This window comes from Nycticebus coucang, chromosome 13, assembly GCF_027406575.1.
Source record: "Nycticebus coucang isolate mNycCou1 chromosome 13, mNycCou1.pri, whole genome shotgun sequence".
In the NCBI taxonomy this organism is placed as follows: Eukaryota; Metazoa; Chordata; class Mammalia; order Primates; family Lorisidae; genus Nycticebus; species Nycticebus coucang.
In genome coordinates this window covers 11,611,550-11,626,352 of record NC_069792.1, presented here as the reverse complement: position 1 = coordinate 11,626,352, position 14,803 = coordinate 11,611,550, and the positions used below count along the sequence as shown (strand labels likewise).

General features: G+C 42.5%; 1 protein-coding gene across 2 annotated transcripts in view; it reads right to left on the bottom strand.

Moving 5' to 3' along the window:
• Positions 1-283: 283 nt before the first annotated feature.
• Positions 284-14,803, bottom strand: part of CHD7 (chromodomain helicase DNA binding protein 7) — a 191,775-nt gene continuing 177,255 nt past the window's right edge. Inside the window, exons 30-40 of one of the 2 annotated variants that reach the window (XM_053558884.1) lie at positions 14,497-14,725; positions 13,863-14,071; positions 13,085-13,756; positions 12,076-12,236; positions 10,355-10,582; positions 9,679-10,125; positions 5,923-6,144; positions 5,161-5,235; positions 4,407-4,547; positions 4,093-4,197; positions 284-2,258 (exon numbers count right to left, since the gene is read on the bottom strand). In XM_053558884.1, the coding sequence (XP_053414859.1) occupies positions 1,341-2,258; positions 4,093-4,197; positions 4,407-4,547; positions 5,161-5,235; positions 5,923-6,144; positions 9,679-10,125; positions 10,355-10,582; positions 12,076-12,236; positions 13,085-13,756; positions 13,863-14,071; positions 14,497-14,725 (3,407 nt within the window). In that variant the 3' untranslated portion in view covers positions 284-1,340. The remainder of the gene's footprint in view (positions 2,259-4,092; positions 4,198-4,406; positions 4,548-5,160; positions 5,236-5,922; positions 6,145-9,678; positions 10,126-10,354; positions 10,583-12,075; positions 12,237-13,084; positions 13,757-13,862; positions 14,072-14,496; positions 14,726-14,803) is intronic. The other variant, XM_053558885.1, reaches the window with a different exon arrangement.

Sequence of the window (14,803 nt, the reverse complement as noted above, 5' to 3'; positions counted from 1 at the left end):
CGTGCCTATTAAAGCCTCATTTTTCTTTTGCCCTTTTGTTCTTCAGGGTACCACATTATCACGCGCTGCACACATTTCTAAGTGTTCTCAGTCTCAGATGCCCTTTTGAGAGAGTAATAGGGGGGTTTTGTGTGCCTTTCTGTTGAGATATCTGGAGTGGAATTATGTGAAGGTAATTCAAGGTTTTCCTTCCTGTCTAGTCTCTAAGACAGTCACTTTAATGTGTTGCTAAAAGCTAATCTTGCAGGAGAGGATATATCAAGAAACTATACAAAAACCAGAATGCTGTATTTGCATCTATTGCGAATACAAAAAATAGAGTGAACACCAGTTTCCCTACATACTACATTCTATAATTACATCTCTGCATATCATGGGTCACTTTTATTAAAAGCATCATTACTACAGTTGGCAGCAATTTACATTGTATCTTACATGATAGCAGTTTTCAAAGAAAAAAATAAAAGGACATCACAACAAAGAAAAACAATACATTTACAAAGTCATGTCTGTAAACTTCAAGGCTAGTTTAGAGCTGAGGTAATGCTGTTTTAGCTTTGTGGCTAAAGTAACAAAGTCCTTTAATTTAAAAAAGGTACCTGATTCTCTCTTCTCTCACTCTTTATTCGTCTATTTATTTTGTTTATACCAGTGTATTACAAGACCACGAGACAATGGAACTGTAGTTCTGTCTGGCAAGAACCCTTCCAGTAGGTTAATTTTCCAAAGGGACCCTTCACATTCAACAGCTGCCTTATTATTGCTGCGCCTCGGGACAGAGACGTTCACACTAGCGTGGAGATTGTCAGAGTGTATGATGTGTGTGTATGCGCAAGTGTGGGAACCCCGTACAGTCAAAAAGGGAAACAAATGAGCACGTATGATATCATGGTAAATTTCATCTTGACCTTCACAGCAAAAAAATTAAAAATTAAAATTAAAAAATTAAATATATAACTTCATACTTCCTTTGAGCAGCACTTCCTTCCATTAGTGCCGCTCAGTTACAAATTGCTTTTTATTATAATACCAATGGTACCAAAAGAAAAAAAGAAAAGCAGAGCATTATGTAAGTTTCCTTAAAAAGACATGATCACCTCGCAAATTTCATCTCTCCTAGGGATAATAAATAATGCACTGCACAATACTTAATGACCAAGATACCTTTTGACACACCTGTATAACATGACTTGGACTTCTTCTTCTTCTTTTTTTTTTTTTTTGCTACACTATGTTACAGAACAGCTTATAAAACTAGGTATGAACATTAACTGTGAGTGTAAACAGTAGGACTACCACTTGTCAAAAGTTTTAAACACTTGAACTGGAACCGGTACTGGTTATTCGTCATTTTCATTGTTTTCTATTTCATCCCCCCCATCGAGCGAGTCCAGCTCTTCACCCTGTGCTATTTCATCTTCTAAGAGGGAGGACTCTGCAGTCTTGTCCAGGCTCTCCTCGGCATCGCTGCCTTCGAGGGCCTCTCCGTCTTTGAAGGGGCCTCCCTCGGCCTTGTCAGCAGCCTTTTCTTCACTGGAGCCCACGGCATTCTGAAGTCCTGCCAATGCTGGGAACCCAGGCAGCGTCAATCCCCCCAGTCCTGGAGGTAGAAACATGGATGGGTAGAAGAGGCCCGGGGCCATAGTGGACAGGAGGAAAGGGTTGAAGGCTAGCGGGTTGGAGGGCAACCCGGCCGGGGCAGTAGCAGCACCAACAGATCCATTTGCAGAGTCAGCAGCTGAAACAGCATCTGTGCTTTTCTCAGAGTCTTTGTTCTCCTCTCCCTTCTCATTTCCTTTCTCTTCCACTTTTGAAGTGCTGTCTTCTGGTTCTCCTTGATTAGGAGCAGTAGTGGTGTTTCCAGCAGCAGCTGACAGAGGGTTGTTGAGCAGCCCGCCCAGGCCGAAAACGTTGGGCAAGCCAGCCATCCCCGGCAGCATCAGGGGCAGCACGGCAGCAGGGCTCTTAGCGTCGCCTCCGGCAGCGGCAGCTGTTGCCAGTCCTGGAGGGAAGCCCATGAGGCCTGCCAGCTGGAGAGACTGGAGATTCTGGAGATTCTGAAGGCTCGTCAGGTCCATTCCTGCAAACAGGCTGTTCACCAACAGAGGGTTGATCCCTGACGTGGAGGCGACAGCAGCAGCAGCTGCGGCTGCTCTGGCAATTTCACTTTTGGGCCTTCTTCCTCTTCTGCTCGCTCCCTCCCCCCTCACCACAGGCCCAGTGAGAAGACGGTCAAACATGGACTCGGGAACAAAACCCTGGAGGAAAACAGGCAGCAAACAATGACTGTGACGGCTGCGGAAGGAAATGTAATTTCAGTGTGGACTTCCGTGAGGAACTGAAAACTGACGTGCTAAATGGAAATATCTAAGAAATTATTTCCAGTCTAGGAGCTCGGTGACTAATTATGAAGGCAAAAGTATGCTAGCTTCCCTGAATTAGGATGAACTGCAGACAAATTGCTAACGGCTACTCCATCAGAGAGGTCTGTGTTGAGGTGACTGTGTCCACAACTAACTCCAGAAATAACACATCAGAAAGTACATGGTATAGAAATGATGGATCAAACCATCCCCTGGTCCACCTCGAATATGTACAACTGTATTTGTCAATTAAATGTGTCTCTTAGTAAAAGATTTTGTCTGAGAGAAAAAGAGAAAAAACTCTAAGACCATAATTTTATAACATAAGAAAATACGCAGTTTTTCATGTTAATTTGAATAAAATTTAAGAAAAAAAGACAATATGCAGTTTTATACATTAAGTATAGGATGTTTTCATACACTCCATAATGGGTTATTTTGCATATTTCAAATATATGCAAGAAGAGAAAAAGGGAATTGAAAAACATGAAAAATTGAATGAATTAAACTTTCATGTTTACATGGATGGAGCTGGAACATATTCTTCTTAGCAAAGTATCTCAGGAATGGAAGAAAAAGTATCCAATGTACTCAGCCCTACTATGAAGCTAATTTATAGCTTTCACATGAAGACTATAACCCAACTATAGCACAAGACTATGAGGAAAGGGCCAAGGAAGGGGAAGGGAGGAGGGAGGTTATGGGGGAGGCAGGGTAATGGGTGGGGCCACATCTACGGTGGTGCATCTTAGAATGGGTACAGGCGAAACTTACTAAAGGCAGAATACAAATGCCTACATACAGTAACTAAGAAAATGCCATGAAGGCTACGTTGAACAGTTTGATGAGAATATTTCAGATTGTATGTGAAATCAGCACATTGTACCCCTTGATTGCACTAATGTACACAGCTATGATTTAACAGTAAAAAAAAAATATAAAAAAATAAAGATTGAAATAGTGAGAAAAAAATAAAAAAAGAAAAAGAAAAAAAATATTTAGTACTGGCAGGTGTAGTGGCTCATGCTTATAATCCTAACATTCTGGGAAGCCGAGGTAGAATGATCCTTTGAGCTTGGGAGTTTGAGATTAGCCTAAGAAAGAGACCCTGTCTCTACTAAAACTAGAAAAATTAGCCAGCTGTTGTGGCAGGTACCTATAGTCCAGCTACTCGGGAGGCTGGGGCAGGAAGAGCTTGAGCTCAGAAGGTTAAGGTTATATTAAGGTATCAAGTGTGAAGATACCACTGTACCCTAGCCCAGGCAACAGAGCAAAGCCCTGTCTCAAAAAAAAAAAAAAAAAAAAAAAAAATATATGTGTGTGTGTGTGTGTGTGTCTCAAAAATCACAGTCAATCTTAATGATCTCAAGTATCATAAATTTATTCCATTCGGCAGATAGGCTACTAAATAGGCTTACCTGGGGTGTCCCCCCTATAGTAAGTCTACCTCCAAAGACCGTGAATGTATATTTCTATACAATCCTTTTAAATTGGTGCTGACAAATGAATTCACTTTGGATTAATGATGTATTGATGTTAAGAAATGATGATGTATTAATGATGTATGAATGATACATGAAAATGATGTATTATGTCAATTCTTTCCTTCTAAGAATAAGTTATAACTGCATATTGTCTTTTTATAACTGAATTATTAATGGCCAAATTCTTTTTATAAAAACAGTTTTGCGTAGATACCTTTCTTGACAGAAATGAAGTTAGTACTTACAGACTGCTTAACTATATCAGTCCAGTCTGGAGCGACTGCAAATTCAGGGTTTTCTTCCAGCCACCTGGGCAGATCCTTCATGGGAGGCGCCATAGCTCCACCCATCTGGGTAGAGGCATTTGACAAGTGATTAAAAGATGCAGGAATCCTCCCCTCCCACCTCCCCTCACTTTCCCCTTCCTTCATCCCCTTTCCACACACACACAATTCTGGAAGAAAGATGATTCTTTTTACTTATAAAAGATAACAGGACAAAATACTTTTCTCTGGGATAAGAAGTCACACAGAGATCAGTTCTCTTTCCCAACATTTACCTTTTTCCCATTTCGTTTATTGACAACAGGCACCCTTTCTTCTCCTGTCAAAGTATTTATATCCAATTTATTAGGGTTTCGACATCTATGTCGTTTCTGTTTCGGTTTCTGAAATGAGGAAAACAGCACATCTGCATTCTTCTGCAAAAGAAAAAATGTATTTAATAAAACTTTATTTAGGAGTATTTACTTTTTCATATATAAATGTCAAAGATAACTCTCAGGTTGTTTTCGATTCTTATGTAAGTTTCAAGAATCATTTAAATTTTTATTTTTTACTTTTTTATTAAATCATAGCTGTGTACATTAATGCGATCATGGGGCACCATACACTGGTTTTATAGACCATCTGACATATTTTCATCACACTGGTTAACATAGCCCTCCTGGCATTTTCTTAGTTATTGTGTTAAGACATTTACATTCTACATTTAGTAAGTTTCACATGTACCCTTGTAAGATGCACCCGTAGGTGTGATCCCACCAATCACCCTCCCTCCTCCCATCCTCCCCCCTCCTTCCCCCCCCTCCCCCTTCCCCATATTCCTAGGTTATAACTGGGTTATAGAAACCACCCTCTTGCTTAAAAGAACCCCCCCCTTCCCTTTTACCCCTGTCTGTGAAGGAACAAAACAAACACATAAGCTGAGAATTTGCTTTTCCTTTTATCAGTAGCTTGATTTAACGTTTTACTTCAACTGTTTTAAGTCATGATATTTTTAAAGGAAACTTTCTATAGTATCTTTAGTATTACCATTCTAGTCAGCGGCTTGAATGAACACAGAGATGATACCCCAGCTGACAACACGAGACTGTGGCGAGAACCAACCTAGGGATGAGAGGATCACTAAGGACGTGTGGGGTGGCACATTCTGAGTGGCAAGAGCACTAGGCTGGACTGACAAAATAAAATGTAAAGCCTACTTTCACATTTTTAAAAATTCAATTACATAAACATAGGAAGCAGAAAATTTGCATAGCCAGCTAGCAAACGTTATGTGTGACAAACCATTTGGAGATAGGAATTGTCTAATGCTTAATATTAGTGTAAGGTACAAACATTAGCTGGCTGAAAAAGCAGCTAATAAAATCTTGGGCTCCATTAACCAGTCAAATCTCTGGAAGTAATGGCTCCACAGCACTCTGGGCTGTAAGGCCTGGTCTGGGGATCACTGAAAGGGCATCTAGAAAATGACCCCAATACTGAGACCACCTGGAAACCACGGTGTGCAAAGAATAACTGAAGAAGTCGCCTGTGGTTGTGGGAGAAGGAAAGGTAAGGTGATACATGATAGACATCTTCAAATAACTGTAAGGCTGCCTGCCGGAGGACAGACCTGAAGCTAGTTTCTCTAATATAGAAGATCCAACAACAAAAAGCTGGGAGGATGCTTGAGACCAGGAGACAATCATTCAAAAGGCAGAGAGACTAGCTGTCAGGATTTCCGCACCAGGCAGGAGTGAAGAGGACTGGCCTAACAAGTCTCCTTCCAACTCTAAACTCTCAAATACTTACTGGTACATAACTTGGCATATCAACAGTGTAAGTAGGATGCAGCTTCAGCCATTCAACTAAATCTTTATTTTTAGGAGCATCCTCCCCCACCAGCCGAGTCCCATCTTCAAGACTGATAACAGGGATCCGTGTGTCTGGGTCCAGCTGTCCAGGAGAAGGAATGTTTCTTGTTGGTGGGGTCTCTATATCTTCTTCAAAAGCTTTGGTCACCTCAGCATCCTCCTGCAGAAAATTTACAATGGTCTGAATTCTCACATGAAGAGAGAAATTTCAACCATGTCCTATTCCAAGAAAATGCCATCCAAGCATGACATAACACTATCTTTGATTAAAAAGGGGAAAGACATTACTCGAAATTGTGTCATTTGGGGGACAGCTATTAAATTAGAAGAGCAAACTTTTATATCATTCTTTACAGTGTAGAATTAGTAATTAGGTGGAAAATTCACAGTCCATCAAGGCTCCATGTTTTGAAATCCCAACCAAGCCACCAGGAATTCAACACAGGTGGTGCAGTCTGAGCTGGATGTGCACAAAGGAAGCCTCTTGATCTCTGCTGGGGATTCCTGGATAACATCATTAAAGGTAATTTATGCTAAAGGAATATCCCAAAATCCCATTTATAAGTAACTTATTGGCACTTTGTGCACAATATAATTTTGTTGACAATCGATAGTTTTTGTTGGGTATGTGTTCTGAGAGAACAAACTTAACTGGAGCCTGGTCTATACCTTCATCTAGCTCCTAGTTGCCCATAACCTCTTTGTTTCAAACCCTGGACACCCACTTCTTCCTCACCATGGACACACCAGGCTCAGGCCTTTCCCATTTCCCACTGGGTTACCACAATCTTCCCTCGTGGCCTTCCTGATGCCAGCCTCACCCTCTCCAATTCAACCTTCAATGCTGTCACGCTGGAGTTGGTTTTCTGTAACACAGCTTTTCCCAGTTCAAAAACTTACGTCACATCACTCCTTTATTAATCAGGTTCCTATCACTTTGAGGACAAAATCCAAGTTCTTTAGCATGGCCATCAAGGCCCTCCGTGATTTGCATCCTGCCTCATCTCCAAGCTCACCTCTGCTGAAGCTCGTCTCCTCAGCAAACTCTCCAGCCAGGAACCTTCAGTTTGCTAAGCATGAGGGGCTCTCTCTTGCCTCAGTCCTTCTGCACATGCTCTCTGCCCATGCGTTTCAAGTGACTAACTCCTACGTGAACTTCAAAACTTCTCTAAAGCATGGCCCTGTCTAGGAAAACCTCCTCACTTGCTTCGCTCCATATCCTCCCTCTCTACTCCAGCCTTTCTTTGGGCTTCCAAAGTACCCCGGGCATGCCTTGATTATTGTACACACATGCAACTAGGATACATTATTATTATTTATCTGTCACCCCACCCTCTTAAACACTGAGTTCGCCAATGCAAGCACCTGTCAGGACTTTACTCGTTGAATCTCAAGTGCTTGGGTCAGGGAAGAGGGCTGGTTTCCAATGTACCCTCACTTTTCACGGCAGCACAAAAAGGATCCCCAGTTAGAGTGCTAATATGAGACAAGCTTAACAAGGGTCTGTCCTGTCCCAGGCGGGGAGCACTCCTGGCCTTCAGTGCTCCTCTGGTGACTTCCACATCAGTCAGCATTCTCCCTGTATGTTATGTGCCTGTTCATCACCCTCCACACCACCACCTGGGGAGTCCCGATGTTTCAAAATTTGACAAATGAAAAAGAAAAGACTTAACTATTCATTCTCTAACATCTACCCTGTTTCCCCAAAAAGAAGATAGTGTCTTATTTTAAGGTGTGCTCCCAAAGATGCGCTAGGTCTTATTTTCAGGGGACATCTTATCGTTCCTGTAAGTAGGTCTTATTTTCGGGGGATGTCTTATTTTCGGGGAAACGGGGTATTAGGAGTTCTCCCAGGCTTCGGCCTGGTTGCTAAATGAGCTCTAGAAAAAAGAAAAATACCAATAACTTAACAACTTAAAATAGTGAAATGAGCACAGTCCGACTCAAATCTAATACAGGATGAGCACGTGCACCTGGAAAATAGCATCAGGGCTGCACTATTAACTTCTAATACTAGGACCACAAACAAGTATGTGTCAGGATCCAAATATTGAACATGATATAAATACAAAGAACTTTCAGCTGCAAGAATCCCTTGATTTGTTAAAGTTTACGGAGAAAGGCTTTTGTAGTCAACAACATCTATCAGAGGTAGGACGGTCTCAAGGACAGCTAATCACCGGTAGTGTAAATGAGGGCCACATCCCTGGAAGTGGCATCTGAATTTATAGAATATACGGTAGTCACACAGCTGGTCCCTTATAAAGTGAATTTCTATTGCAATCTAAAAATAATCATGTGATCAACAACAAATTCGTAGTATGACCATTCTTATGACTGATGCTTTAGTAATCAACCTTGAAAATTTACTCTTAACCACACAGATGATTCTGTTCTTATCAGACTCCGCCAGAGGACAAACAGATTTCAGTGGATGGTATTTTGCCATTTCTGAACTCTAACTCAATAAAATTTAAGTTATTAAGGTTTTATTTAGGTTCGAGAAATAGAACATGGGAAAATAAGAGGAATGGAATAGGAAAAATACACTGAAACAAGCAGTTGTCTTCCCTCAATCTGGAATTCCAGTATTTCCCAAATCGTGTCCTGCTGCCCACAGGAAGGCCCACTGTCGCCCAGAGACAGTGAGGCTTCCCACAGTGCCAGCTCCTCGCAGCACAGATAAGCGCAGGGCCAGGGGTCAGGGTATCCAGTGCTAATTAACCCTTTAAAAAGACAGCACATGGAACTGTTCTTTGGGGGTAAAAACCTTGCCATTGGTAAGTCAGACACCACATTTTTAGGTGGTATGATTGAAACAGATTGGGAAAGGGGCGGCGCCAGTGGCTCAGTGAGCAGAGCGCCGGCCCCATATGCCGAGGGTGGCGGGTTCAAATCCAGCCCTGGCCAAACTGCAACAAAAAAATAGCCGGGCGTTGTGGCGGGCGCCTGTAGTCCCAGCTGCTCGGGAGGCTGAGGCAAGAGAATCGCGGAAGCCCAAGAGTTAGAGGTTGCTGTGAGCCGGGTGACGCCACGGCACTCTACCAAGGGTGGTATAATGAGACTCTGTCTCTACAAAAAAAAAAAAAAAAAAAGAAACAGATTGGGAAAGAAAATCATTTTTATTACACTGTATTCATTTCCTTGAACTGAAAAGGGAAAAGTCAAAATCCATTAGTCTACAATTCCATTCAAACCTAAACTAGCAAAGATGAAGCTCAGATTTTTAAAACATCTGTTTATGGAGGTGGAATTTGCAGTCATTAGCTTTGTACATGAACACAAATCTTAGGTCTGACACTAAACATTTATGCTAATCTAATAAACATAGGCCCCAAAACATACCAATAATTTTAAGAGCAGAAGCTTTTCCACCTCAGGAATTCAGAGATAACAATTCTAGGCTCAAAAGAACATGTGTTTGCTTTGGGCTATTCTTCCAAGAGTAATTGATACAGCAGAACTTGGGAAGAATAAATCCTTAAGCTACACTTTGTTCGGGCCCAGTGACCTTTATCAGTGATCAACACAATTTTCCAGCCCTATAAAACGTAACTGTGTGTATTGTAATACTATTTCTTCAGCGGAAGAAGTCAGCTTTCATTGCACGCTGCTGAGAGGAACACAGCCCACAACGTGGGGCCCCTGGCTGTCAACATGGGCATGCGCAGTGCAACTGAGCCCCCCAACTTACTGCACTCAATGACGTCCGTTTGTGGGTCATGAAAAGCAGATCAAGGCCCTCCACGTTTTTCCTCCTGCCCCGCCTCCTCTTCATGGGGGGCTCTCCGTCCACTAGGGAGCCATTAAGCAGATGCCTTGTGGTGGGTGTGCGCGAAAGGCCTGCTTGGAGCAGTTCCATTTGAGTCTTAAAGGCATCAGACACTGGTGTTGAGACATTAGGCAAGATAAACTTTGAAGTAAGAGATGAAAAATTTGAGGTAGAACTTGTTGCCTCTCTTGAGGCCTTTGATAAATCTACAACTTTTTCTTGTCCATTTTCTGAGACCACCTGAGACTCTCGAAGCTGGGCGACCATCTCCATGAGATTTCGCCTCTTGGCAGCTCTTTCGGCCTCAATTTCAATTTTTCTCCTTCTCCTTCTCCGCTGGCGAGGGATGGAGAGGTTGAGGGCATCTTCCTGTTGAAAAATTCCAACAGGACACGGTTGCAATGAGCAAAAACTGTATCTGCTCTATGGGCTAGCTTTCAGAAATAAGGGACCAGAAGTTTGGTTCAGGACTGGTGCATGGAGCTGAGGAAGCAGCAGTCATCTTATTTCTACAGAGCCCAGTGAAACACAAGCTCCTAAACTGAGTAACGATTTAGAACTTCCCTTTAAACTGCAGAAAGGAACCGCTTTAACTGACCTTTGACAACTGGGGAGAAGCAGTGATGTCCTCACTCCCACTGATGCTGGCCTGGCCGACCATGGACAGCTCGGCAAAGCTCCTCTTCTGCAGGGGACTGTCCACGGTGGTGGGCGTGTAACCAGGGATGAGGCCCTGGAAATCAAACATCTGGCGCCTATTTACTGGCCATTTGCCTTTCAACACTGCTTCACAGATGTTGTCTAATCGGTTTATCATTACTCTATCCTGGAGGGAGAAGAAAAGTCACAGTAAATTGTAACAAAGACCTGGTTAAAATTACCAGATAAACATATCCATCAGGATGCAAAAGAGCATAAAATGCCTAAAAGTCAACTGGAGGGCAAAATGTAAAAGAAAACAAGGTAAAACGCCAAACAAGAAAGTAAATAAACGAAATTCCCCATAATGGCATTGCTCTAGAAGAAAATCCTAAGTGGCTCCAACACAGCAAACTTACTATTTTTCAATTACAAACAATGAACTACATAAAACAGAAAATCGTACTAAATTAACTACAGCCTTTAAAATACCCACACGTTTAAAATGGACCGCTTGTTCAAGCTCTATAGAGAGCTGTCGTGAACATCAGTGGACCACAATGGAACCCTGCATTTAGCATCTTGCTGCCCTGGCCCTTCAGATCTACAGGCTGGACTGCAGTGTGTCCCAGGAAGTGGGACATCATTAGCGTCACTATTAATAAAGTTCAGCATTATGAAACGAGAACCAACCTAGGAACACTTAATGAATGTCAATTTGCTTTCCTCACCTATTATCACTTCAAATTTCATTGAAGCGTGTACATTAAAAAATTCTAATTACAGCTTTAGACTGAGGTTCCATAGATTGAAAGTGCCTGCTACTATAACCTTTGACTAATCTGGGAAACTCCTTTCTCTACTCAAAAAGGAAGATCAGCATAACAGGGGAAATAAAGGGATATACACAGAAAAAAAGACGTCTTCGACAGGACAATCTTCAGTTAAAACATTCACCTTGTTTCTTAAACAGGGCTAACACTGTGAAAGACCAGCCTTGGGATGAGTCAACTGATACCCATTTTTTGTGTTGTTTGTTTTAAACCAGACAGCTCTGTTATGGTGACTGGGATGATTATTTCCCCACCCTGAAAAACAGACCCAAATTACATAGGGATTTATTATAAAATTACGCTATTTAGCCAAAAAAGTCATTTCCATTCTGTTTTTGGTTATAAATAACTACATTTGAAATTATTTCATAATGTACTGGAGCAAATGGGTCAGCAGCCAAACCTGTCCTGAGTTAAGATGGTAGACTTTCAAATATATGAAGTTGGCATAAATCTGAAAGCTTTGATTCAGGTAAAAAAATTAAAAACCAGTTTTAAAAATCTATACGTTTTTTTTTTGTGCCAAAAGATGAATCCATTCAAATGATAACCTGTACTTTATACTGGACAACACAGGTGACTAAACAAAAAGCTGTAGGGAGCCCTTACTTTTTTTTTCTATATATCATCTTTCTTATGCTATTGTAAATGTATTCTATAATTTTTTTCTTTCGGCGTTTCTAGATCATTCTTTAAAAATGTAAGAAACATCTATAATCTTCACACAGTGTGTTAAAATTCACCTTAAAATTATCTGAAAAATCAAACTAAAAAGATTTCTTCCACCCTACTCCTTTTTTGGCCAACAAAACAAAAAGCAACAAAACAGTAACAAAAACCTGCCAACCTTAGGCCAAAATGAGAAGGCGAACGTTCTCTCGTGCAGGAGCTGAGCTACCGAAGGATCTCCATCCTCCATGTAGAATCCATCTCGGGTTTCATCCCTAGCAGTGCTCATAGAAGCATTACTTTCTTCATCAAAATTCTTCCCTCTAGAGATAGCTCCTGCTGAGAAATGAGTTAATGTGCATTATTCACAACCAGAATATCACTGAGACCAGTTTAGAGAGGACACAGTTAAAAATCTGAGTACTAATCAGCTCCATCTTACCGAGTACCTACTAGTGTGTGGCTAGAAAGGTAGAGGGCAGCTTACATGTCTGTCATCTAAAGCTTCCAACAAGCCTTTAACACAAGAAAGTGTGATTTCCATTTTCCAGATGAAGAAGCAGAGGCTTAGAGAGGCTACATCGCCAGCCATACAGGGCTGTGTGAGTAAATCTTAGGGGAGCCTAGAAAGCCAACCCAGTCTCTGACCCGAGAACCTACATTCTTGCATCCAGTGGAAAGGGCTAATGTTCTCGTTAAAGGTGAAAAGTTTCGGCTACAGCAGGCAGTGCAATATGGCAACCTGTGACTTAGAAAACTGGTCATTTTCAGATTCCCTACTCCTTCTTTTGCTTATAAACTAAAACAAAATAAATTCAGCACCATTTGTTTTTAAGTAATTTGTGGTATTTACTCAATGAATGACCCTCCTCCCTCACATTTATTTGTCCCAATCAGAATGACATGGAATTCTTAATGCACTGCAACCATAAAGTTAATCTCCACCTTTAAACCAGAAGTTGTTACCGTGAGTATTCAACTCTTCTTGGAGCTCACACTATTTGAGATTTCATGTTTACATGCTGTCAGGTACCAAACCATTCACCTTAAGTATAACCTGAAATGATCCCTTCACAGAAAAAAACGTACACTAGTCACTCTTAAAAAAGGAAAAAGCGCTCAGAAACAACGCACCTCACGCTAAGCTGCTGTGAAATCAGGACAGAGGCCCAGTGGCGAGGCCTTACCTTCAGGCTGGGAAGATTCTTCTGACTTATCATCATCCTCCAATTTTTCCTCTTCATCTTCTTCAGAACCTTTCTCTGAGATAGACTTGGACCCGGGGTCTGCGCTGACCTCCACCCCTTTCAGTTCATTTTTCACAGAGCTGGCCTCGGCCTCCCCTTCCTTCCTGCTCTCTTTCCCCCCACCATCGGTTTCCTCTTCCTCTTCTTTCACCTCAGATTTTTCTTTGGCAGCTGAGTTTCCAGACTCCTCTGTTTTGCCTTCGGCTTGTTCCACTGCCTTTTCATCTTGAATGTGAGTGGATGAGATGACGGGAGGAGCCTGGCCAAATCCAACTGCCAGTGGGTTCAAAGAAGGTATGTTGGCCGTCCCTCTGTTCTGAGCAAAGTTCTTATGGGCGTCCAAGAAGGATAACTCAGGGTCGTTGAGGATATGGTAGTCTGTCCGGCTGACCCCGTGTTTAGCAGCACCAACCAGCAAGTCTCGGTCATGCCTTCCACATTCCCACCACTCCGGCAGGTCCAGGCTGGGCTGGCAGAGCTTCAGCCTCTCTCCCAGCTGGGGGTGATGAAGAACCTGCTCGCGGATCTTGCGCAACAGCTCGATGCGGTACAAAGTCCTAGAGGCTCGCTCCTCTGTGATGGGCTCAATCATGGAGGAGAGGTCAGGTGGTTCTGTAACACAGAGGCACTTGTGTTTGCCTGGGAAAAACGCACACACTTTTCTTATTTTTCTCCATCTCAGCCTTGTACTACAGAACTTTGTTACTAAGGTACCTACCATCATCTGGCTTGGTGGGCATTCGGCACACTCGCCTACACATGGCCACAAAACAGCTGAAGTATTTCTCCAAACTCTCATCAGACTTTTTATCAAGTCTGGCAAAAGCTCGAAATTGGTTCCAGTCAAACTGCTGTTTCATGGGGTCAAAGATCACCCCAAAAGTGGACACCACACGGTAGAAATCAGCTTCTTCTCTTCTTGTCCACCTGTTAGAAAGATGATGACAGCTTGCATCTTACTCAGGAAAAAAAGGCTAAAAGCTTATCAGGTGTTTGTTCCCTCTTTCCCTCCGGCCATATACATGGTACTTATTCTGGGGCTGGGGAGACAGATCGCTGCGACGTAAGAAGGCTTTCACTGGTGTTCACTGTATTTGGTAGGATTCCTGTCTCTTTAATCATTTTTTTTTTTTTTTCTGAGCAGGCACTGAGTGTTTATTGGATGGCTTTTCAGTGTTTTTTTTTTTGGGGGGGGGGCTGGGGCCGGGTTTGAACCCGCCACCCTTGGTATATGGGGCCAGCGACCTATTCCTTGAGCCACAGGCACCACCCCAGGATCCCTGTCTCTTGTGGGCCTAGAAAAGTAGAGGGGACTGTACCAGGAGTGGAGCAGAAACCCTCAGGAAACTCACTTCTGCCGCTTCTCAGATATAATAGCTTCCCTTTCTGCCTCCAGAGCTCTCACTTCCTCCCGAGGCCGCCGTCTGCGCCGGTCAGTCTTCATTAGGGCCTCTTGCCTCATCTGCTGCCGTTTATAGCTGCGCTGATAGGCAGTAATGAGCCGGCGCAGACGTGTAGTCAGGGTTGAAGTGTTAGGCCAGTAAAGTTGGCCTAACTCAGCATTACTCTCACTGTGCTTGCCTGGGGAAGTGGAAAGACATTTTTGAAATGTGTAGCTGCAATCTTGCAATACACAGGATTTTCCAACAACACAGGATG